The sequence below is a fragment of the Electrona antarctica genome, assembly GCF_951216825.1.
Source record: "Electrona antarctica genome assembly, chromosome: 13".
NCBI lineage: Eukaryota > Metazoa > Chordata > Actinopteri > Myctophiformes > Myctophidae > Electrona > Electrona antarctica.
This window is the reverse complement of record NC_136794.1, coordinates 24,860,683-24,870,682: the sequence shown is the minus strand read 5'-3', so window position 1 is coordinate 24,870,682 and position 10,000 is coordinate 24,860,683. Positions and strand designations below refer to the sequence as shown.

At 45.9% G+C, this 10,000-nt stretch overlaps 1 protein-coding gene across 1 annotated transcript in view; it reads right to left on the bottom strand.

Annotated features, from left to right (window-relative positions):
- The window catches only part of LOC306934900 (neuropilin-2-like), a gene marked incomplete at its 3' end in the record, with an annotated part of 112,967 nt that overhangs the window by 64,986 nt on the left and 37,981 nt on the right, over window positions 1-10,000 (bottom strand). The window contains exon 4 of the mRNA XM_079517710.1: window positions 1,199-1,426. Coding sequence (XP_079373836.1) covers window positions 1,199-1,426 — 228 coding nt within the window. The remainder of the gene's footprint in view (window positions 1-1,198; window positions 1,427-10,000) is intronic.

Below are 10,000 nucleotides of genomic sequence, written 5' to 3'. Positions count from 1 at the left end.
GGTTATAGGGATAGGAGTTGTCCAGCTGCTTTTCAAGCAGCTGGCTAAAAAAATAGACACAGTGAGCTGACAGGACGCGCGCACAAGTTTGTTATCCCGAGACGAATAGCTTCTCCTCTACGGAGCGAACTCCCAGAAGGCATTAGACAGACTTGTATTGCTCTCTCTCTCTCTCTCTCTCTCTCTATTCTCTAGTCTGGCTGTTTCCTAGTCGTCCTGGCAGGTTCTCTTCCGTTTGCGTCCCTCCCTACACTGGAGAGGTCAAATGTCACAACACTCTCATCCCCTCCTCTCGGCCGGTCGTTCCTCATCAGAGGTGGAGGAAGAAGACCCTCTCATCTTCTTTAAACCCATGCCAAGGTTCTGGCATCTTGGCTTTTTTTTGTCTCGTTTGCTTCCAACATCCTGTTCCTCCTCCCTGCCGCGAGGAACAGAAGTGTCATGACCTCTGACCCCCTGCTGTCTCCTCTCTGTCAGAGTACGGTTATGCCGAGTTCTCTGCAGTTCTCCACAGCTACTCAGTCTCCAACGGATTAGCCTCTGCTTTCTAAACCCTGCAAAGGTTTTCATCTATACCCAGAAATAATCCTTAATAATCTTGCCGATGCGTTGCATTGTGAGCTTGTAGATCGCCTATTTTCAAATGAAAATGTATATAGGTCTGGAATGTTTTGTAATAATAATCAAAATCTACAAAGGACTACTAACTAATAGTTTTCAAATAAATGTAGTGGAGTAAAAGTACAATATTATTTGCTGCCCCCACTTATTGAATCCAGCTCAGTGGCCTTAGAGTGTGGTTAGACTGTCCGCCCTAAAACTGGGAGGTCGGGGTTCATTTCCCGGCCGGGTCATACCAAAGACAGTAGAAAATGGGACCCAATCCCTCCCTGCTTGGCACACAGCATCAATGGGTTGGATTGGGGGGTCAAATCAACTAATCAAATGATTCCCGAGTGCGGCACAGCTGCAGCTCACCGCTCCAAGAGATGGGTCAAATGCGGAGCAAATTTCACTGCGGTAACGTGTGTGACAAATCGTACGATCGTACTTTGACTTTGACTTACCTTTCCTGTAGCTTCTACTTTTTACCCTTTGGAACTAGTTTATTTTTCTAATAAATGTGTTTTTCAAGTGACTTTCAGTACCTCTATAAGCTCTATATGAATGGTATGTATTGTTATTGTATAATGATTACCTCCGGGGAGTCCGTCCCACACCTCCAGCCAGTCGTACTTGCACTCGCCCTCGCTGCCGGGCAGCGGGTCGTTCTCCAGGTCGAAGGTCAGGAAGGTGAGCGTGACGTCCATGCTGGGCGGCACCACCATGATGAAGGAGCACTCCAGGTTGTGGGGGTACTTGTCGGGGAAGCCCGGGGACTCGATGAGGCCCGAGGGGCTGCTGAAGTTACGGGAGCAGTCCGAACCTGGAGGGCCGAGGAGGGAAAGAATGAGTGATACGGTACAGTACAATGAAAAGATGAGTGTTATAGTACAGTACAGTATAGTACAATGAAAGAATGAGTGATACAGTACAGTACAGTACAGTACAGTACAGTACAGTACAGTACAGTACAGTACAGTACAGTACAGTACAGTACAGTACGGTACGGTACGGTGTGGTACAGTACAGTACAGTACAGTACAGTACAGTACGGTACGGTACGGTACGGTACGGTACGGTGTGGTACAGTACAGTACAGTACAGTACAGTACAGTACAGTACAGTACAGTACAGTACAGTACAGTACAGTACAGTACAGTACAGTACAGTACAGTACAGTACAGTACAGTACAGTACAGTACAGTGAAAGAATGAATGATATACAGTAGTGGGATCATGGGATCAAAGACAAACAAACAAATTAATCTGGGGCTCTCCACTTCTGAATGACTGCAATGCCTTCTCTATTAATACACACGCACACTCACTCACTCAGTTTTTCTCTCTTTATGTCTGTCTCTCTCTCTCTCAGACTCACTCTTTATCTCGCCCTCTCTGGCGCGCACACACACACACACACACACACACACACACACACACACACACACACACACACACACACACACACACACACACACACACACACACACACACACACACACACACACACACACACACACACACACAGTGAGTCTCCCAGTTTCCGACCCCATGCTGAGTAGCGTGGGTCTGCGTGACTGTGAACATGTGTGTGCATGTGTGTGTGTGTGCATGCATGCGTGTGTGTGCGCGTGCGTGCGTGCCGGACCAGTTTGCCGACGGCGCTTCAACCCACCGGCCCCCCCTCTCCATCATTACTTCATGTTTCGTGAACACGACAAAAACACTGCTGCCCTCCTTTTTTCGAGACCCCGCCGATCCCCCTCTCCTCTCTCCTCGTTGTTTTCTCCCTCCCTTACACCCCCCGTTCCCCCGCCCCCCGTCCCCCCAACACCCCTTTTCTAACCGATGCAAAAGCTCCCAACACATTGCAGTTGGATACGTGGTGAGCTTGTAGATCTGCTATTTTACCGGCATGCGACGACATATAAAGTAATAGACCTTAACACAATTAAATGCAATATTTGTCTTTTGAAATGTAGTGGAGTGAAAGTCATTAACCAAGAAAAAGAAGGGGGAAAGAAATCTGGTAAAGTACAGATAATCATCAAATATACCACGGTTAATGTGGCAATGTTTAAATATCTGTGTGTGCACAGTGCTGTATTCTGTATAGCATTGCTGTCGGGCAGAAACCCCACTTTTTGTGCTTTTTCCGTGAATGAATTCCCTACTTGGTCAGATTCATACTACACTAACTACAGCGTCACACAAAAGCATCAAAAAGTAGCAGAGTGGCGAGCTCAGCGCGTTTTGAGCTTGCCACTTTTGCTAGTTGTGAATTTGAATCCTGAAATGTGATGTTTCCACCCGACAGAGACGATATGAAATTGTTGTCAGATTCATTGAAGACGGAGCATACAAGTCAGATTCATTGAAGACGGTGCATACAAGTCAGATTCATTGAAGACGGTGCATACAAGTCAGATTCATTGAAGACGGAGCATACAAGTCAGATTCATTGAAGACGGCGCATACAAGTCAGATTCATTGAAGACGGTGCATACAAGTCAGATTCATTGAAGACGGTGCATACAAGTCAGATTCATTGAAGACGGAGCATACAAGTCAGATTCATTGAAGATGGTGCATACAAGTCATGTGTCTTGTTTGGGGGAAACGGTCTCAAGGTGACGGTAGCGTTATATTTCTCACTACTCTCTCTTTTCTCACCTTCAAAATTCTATTGTTTTTCTTGTATGTTTTCACCTGGTATCGCTGCCCCCCTCCTGCTGTGATGTTTCCCGTTTCCTGTCTCTCCTAATGCAGCATCTCCTCTCTCTACTGTGTGTGTGTGGTGTGTGTGTGTGTGTGTGTGTGTGTGTGTCTGTGTGTGTGTGTGTGTGTGTGTGTGTGTGTGTGTGTGTGTGTGTGTGTGTGTGTGTGTGTGTGTGTGTGTGTGTGTGTATCTCCTCACTTAGCATTCCCTTCTCTTCCCTTTCTCTCCTCTTAAGTGCTTTCCATCCTTCCGTAAACTTCTATCGCCTTTTTTCCTCCGTTCGAATCCTCCGCCACGTCTCCATCAGTTCAGCAGTGTATGCATGCAAGTAGGAATGACACAACGATGCATGATGGTGCCAGGTGTGTGTGTGTGTGTGTGTGTGTGTGTGTGTGTGTGTGTGTGTGTGTGTGTGTGTGTGTGTGTGTGTGTGTGTGTGTGTGTGTGTGTTGCCGGGCAGATCTGGGATCTGGTGCCGGGGCTCGGGGCAGATCTGGATGAGTGATCTCGGGGGGGATGACACAAGGTCTGTCGGTCTGGTGTGCCTGGTGAGCTGGCACGCACACTGGGACTTTAATTTGAATGCGTGTGTGCGTGCGTGCGTGCGTGCGTGTGTGCGTGCGTGGCACGTAGACGACTTAACCCAGTCTTCATGCCAGTGAGCTATTAAGTTGGATCAAACACACAATTATCACCCCTAAATGCACACAGACAGACGACACACACACACACACACACACACACACACACACACACACACACACACACACACACACACACACACACACACACACACACACACACACACACACACACACACACACACACACACAGTTTACACACTCAGAGTTAAATGATCACTGAGGATTTTTACGGTGCAAATAACCCGCCAGGACTTTTCTGTAAAAACACAAGTGTTTCCTCTTCAGTTGTCATTCAAGTGGAGGTGTGACGGCTGCAGAAACGGAGCTGGCAAAACATGCTAGCCTCTGTCACTGAATCCCAGCGGGACCCTCTCTACCTAATAAACGCTCTATTCGGGATGATTAGCACTGACACATTATGAAAGTGCCATGGAAATTTTCCTTATACAGCCAGCGAGGAGAAGTACGTGGCAGCCATTTCTTTTAAGTGCTCAAATGTGCACACCGCAAATTCTTTCACCGTATAACATCTGCATGTGTTTACACATAGCGTACTGTACGTATGAAGTTTCCAGCTTCAGACACGCACGGCTTGTCAGAGTGGTGAACAGTACCTAACAATTTTCAGGTTAACTTCTAATCAAATTTAAGGAACGATTAACATTTTGACACTTGTTGGTTGTATCCTCTCCAATTAATCAGACTCACTTGATTGATTTGATTTAATTAGAAATGTGTCCTTTGCATTTATCTAATCCTATAGGAACAGTGAGCAGTATTGCCAGAACCTTTACTACAATGTGTTGCATTGTGAGCTTGTGTGAAGTGAGGGGTGCTCTTATGATCATACATCATCATCTCATTCTGGCCAATCACAATTTGCACTTCACTTTTCTGCCCTCACTTTTATCTTCAATATGTACATTGCGCAGCCAATCGAATCGCTATGGGGTGATCAGCCAATCACAAGCCAATGTTTGTGTTTACACAAACCCAGAAAGCTGGGCATAGGAGAGGCTATAGCGCACCTCAAAAATGTGTTAAAAAAATGACTTTTTCCCACCACTGTACATTTCCCATGTGGAGTGTGGTCCGGAAAGGTTTAACCATGTAATATCAATGTGTTGTTCATCTCTGCTGCTGTGCATCTGACCGTGGTTAACGGAGAACATCCATACAGTATATATAGGCTGTTGACCGTGGGCCATGTCTGGATCCACTTTTCCTCAATGAGAACCAGAGGAGGACGATGTGATTGGTTAAAGAAGCTAATAAAGTCACCTGATTGGTAGACAAACAGAGACAGAGGAAGGGCCAGAGGCTATTGGTGAGAACGTAAACAACAGCGGTTATTGGGGGGATTATCACGATAGCTTCCACATTACGCTGGCTGTGTGTGTGTGTGCGTGTGTGTGTGTGTGTGTGTGTGTGTGTGTGTGTGTGTGTGTGTGTGTGTGTGTGTGTGTGTGTGTGTGTGTGTGTGTGTGTGTGTGTGTGTGTGTGTGTGTGTGCGTGTGTGTGTGTGTGATTGTCAGTATAAGCAATGTAGTGTTTGCGTGCAGACATGCAAGCTGTCCTATATACATGTGTTTAACATTCATTTTGTATTCCAGATTCACAGTACAGCTAAAAAATGTGCGTGTGCGCTCATGCATGCGTGCGCGGGGTGTGCATGTGTCTATAATGTGTGTGTGCACTCGTGCATGCGTGCGCGCGGGGCAGGCATGCTTCTAATGTGTGTGGTGAGTTCTGGGTCACAATAACAGCTTGGGGCGGTAACTGGCCAGACGGTCGTTTTCGATTGGCTAGATTGTGCGTCGCTGCAACTTTATTGGCTGGGGTTTCACTAGAGTATCCCTAGCAACCACCATGTCAACAAGAACAAGTTGCACGTACTGTATTCGTATAGGATGCTGTGGAATAACGATGAAACTGTTGGTCTGTGAAAAGACCTGTAATTAGAACTCCAAGTGAGGGGGCCACTGCCACTCATCCACCCTATACCATCCAACACATGCATGCAAACACACATGCACCAGTATTGCCAGATCTTAGAAGAGAAATGAGCAACTAGGTCTATGAATAGTACAAGCCCAAAAGAAGCGACTATTATAGGCCACAAACATGCACACTTTATATATCTGAAAATAAAAATCTACAAGCCCGTGTGTTAGCTTGTAGATCTGCTATTTTGAAAAAGAAATCTTGGAAAAAAAAGGGAAACATTTTGAATACTTATGGTATGGGAGGGTCCCTGGGAGGGTCCCTGGCACAACATATTTTCAGATGGGGTTTCCGTGGACTAATGTGTTTTAGTTTTCCGGTCCTCAACATGACAAGCCCCAAATAAGCAAAGTTACACTTTAGAAACAAACCCAAAAAACCTGCAACCACCAATATTTACACGCAAATTTACAGAAAAACAAGCCCAAAGTTGCTTATAATAAGCAGCAGACATGGCAACACTGATACACACACGCACACGCATGCACACAGGGTGGACAAGCCTCATTATTTCAGTGATGCTGATATGCATGCCGTAGGCAGGGAACCCCCCATCCATCCCCCAATAGCTTGCACAGTACAGTACAGTACAGTACAGTACAGTACAGTACAGTACAGTACAGTACAGTACAGTACAGTACAGTACAGTACAGTACAGTACAGTGGTTGGATGCGGCCATAGCTGAACACGCGCTAACAGTGTGTTGGCAAGACTACAGCACGCACTAACTGTAGGAATGTTCAGCAAATAAAGCTTTGAATATGTGTGATGTATAGCTCCTAAAAAAAGGTAGCCTACATTTAAATGAAAATGCTACAGCAGGAGTCTTTTGTTGGGGAAAGAAAGCGCTTGGAAGTGCTCGTGGGCCTGTGTGTCTCGCTGGTTACTGTGCATGCTTTCTATAGGGTTAAAGCTACAGACAAGGTTTGGCAGCAAGTGGAGAGGAGAGGAAATGAGGAGAGGAGAGGAGGAGAGGAGAGAGAAACCAAGAAGGAAGGTATAACGGAGAAAAGAGGATGGAAAAACAGAAGAGACGACAGGACAAGAAGAAGAGTGTGATTAGTGTGAACATGTCCCGAGGGAATAATGGTGAAGGAGCATTTACATTGCATGTCTCCTGTGCGTGTGCGTGTGCGTGTGTGTGTGTGTGTGTGTGTGTGTGTGCGCGTGCGTGTGTGTCTCTCTCAGGTTGGAACAGAGAACAGAGAGCACATGCAGCACAGCGTTTGGCAGGGATAGATATATAAGAAGACAATTCTGCACCAGATTAGATGAGCTTTTAACACATACAGAAACCCACACAGTGGAGCACAGCACACACACGCGCACACACACACACACACACACACACACACACACACACACACACACACACACGCACACACACACACACACACAAACACACACATGCGCGCTCGTGCGCGCACATAAAACTCCAGCCACCCACGCAGGCAGACGTTCGGTTGCACCTTCCGGGGTAACAAGATCTTGTTAGCGCTATGGCAACAGCTTGAACGTTCTAAATGGTTCCATTATTACTGCCAAAGCAGGATGGATGCACAGACACACAAACAGATAAACACGCACACGCGCACGCACAGCTTCTGTAAATCAGCAGTAACCTATCGCATGTGTTGTACTGTATGCTAATGTGAGTGAGGCTCACACTACTGAAAGTACACACTTGGTATATCAACCTTGTGTATACTTTTTTTAGTATGTTATACTGTAACACAAAATAACTAATGATAATAATGATCATAACTGCTGTTATCTGACGCAGCTTACATTCAAGGTCCGGTCGTCCCTTAATGATGCGGATGCATTTGACACGTCAAAAGCAAGTCCAAGCGTTTCATGACTTGCATGCACGCGCACAAGCACCCCCACACCCACCCCCACCCCCACCCCCACACACACACACACACACAGAAAGCATGGATCACATAACCAGAGCTGGCTGGCTGTAATGCATTTGGTTATGTGTTTTTTCTTGTGCATGGGTCACCGGTTTATGTTCAGCGGTTGCCAAATTGGCCCTCGGCCCTGCAGCTAAACTGGCATCCCCGTTTTGGGGCACATCATTCTATATAGGCAGAAAGGTTCAAATAATATAGCGATCTACAAGCTCACAACGCATCGCAAAGTGATGCGTTGGGAGCTTGTAGATCGGCTATTTTCGCTATTTGTCGCACAGAGATGTATGTAGGGTCTAATTGAGGTTCTCAACCTTTTCAGGCCGTTCCCCCCCTAAATTAATCATGTTTACCTGGAATTGATGATTGGCATTGCATTTAGTTTTTGACTCGATTCCACAGATAAATACTGTGAAAATAGCCGATCTATAAGCTCACAACGCCTCACCCAGTCTGTGAGGCGTTGCTTGTAGAGCTTGTAGATCGGCTATTTTCACCATCTTTGCCACTTTCTTATATTGTTTGACTATTTGGCCAATGTTTGACCAGCTGTTATAGTATAGTTTGTTGATTACTTTTGATGCAGTAATGGTCGTTTTCTTTTCTTTCTTTCTTTCTTTCTTTTTTGAGGTATTAAAAAGGTCTTAAAAGTCCTTAAATTGTCACTTTATGTGTCATCCGAGGAACTCCCAAATCACGTGGTGACCCCCTTGGGGGGTCACGACCCACAGGTTAAAACCAGCGTGTGAAATCATTCTTATACATCAACTAATATTCTTCTTAACGACGTTGCACGCTCCATGTGATCCGACATAACTACAGCTGTTTTCATGGGAGAATATACTGTTCATAAAGTAGTTTGCCGCAAATCCCCTTTTCCAGTGTACAAGCGTGTAACGACGCTGCAGATTCTTGTGGAGCCTTCCGCTCGTATGTGCCTTCATGACACACGCTAGCATGTGACAGCTTTCAGCTTATTGTCAGCCTCACGGTTGACAGCGGGACCCTGGTTTTTTAACGAGACCTTTCAGACGCGAAATGCGATGGAAATGCTGTCACGCTGCAAAACGTCGAGCCTCCTGGGCTCTACAGAGACGACTTGCGACGCATCCACGATTGTGCGATCCGCATGACCCATTCATCCAGTGCAGAACCTGAAAATAATAATAATGAATTGCATTTTTATAGCACTTTTCCAAGCGCTTTACAATGGTTCATTCATTCATACATTGGGAGGTGAAGCGGCGAACAGTCGACGCCAGCGTCCTCTCTTCCCACATTCACACACCAATGGTGGCAAGCTCACACCAAGGACACTCCGACATGTGGACAAGAGGAGCCGGGATTCGAACCGCCGAACCATGGATCGTTGGACGACCTGCTCTACCTCCTGAGCCACAGCCGCCCAATGTAGTTCCTTTTCTTCTTCGGGTCCGTGAAAGAAGTGAGAGGAGGAGACTGAATCGTTGCTATCCAGGTGTTGAGTGTTCTGGCACGATGAAAGTAGACAAGTGATGGATTACAGACATAATTGGGTTGAGTGAAATTCGATGCATTTATTTTCCTTAGACTTAAAAATCTCAGACGTCTGTGGGGATGAATTTAAATTGGCTGCGGCTCTATTAAAATGTTTCCAAATTCTTATTAGCAATTAATTGATGGTCGATTAATTGTTAACATCCCTACATGGAATTTTAATGTTCGCCGCATAGACTCTTGTGAGACTTCACAGATGAAGCGTGACAAGCTTGTATATCTGCTATATATATTTTTTTTAATATTTGACTCTTCTGGGGGTCCCTGGCACAAAACATTATCAGGTGCGAGTCTGCGGCCAAATATATATAAATCTGGGGTCCTTGGCACAAAACTGTTTGAGAACTGGTGTGTATATACGGATCCATAATGAGCGACTTCCCTCCACATGGCTTCAATAAGAGCCTGGTTCATCATCATCATCATCATGCTTGTACAACCACAGCCAATGTGCTTTGTATTTGTTCCTCTATCACTCTCTCGCACCCTGCTCTAGGGTGTGAACACTGACACTCATGTTGTTTCAACGTCTACCGAGTGGACCCTGTGTCAAACGCAAAACACATGCGCACGCACG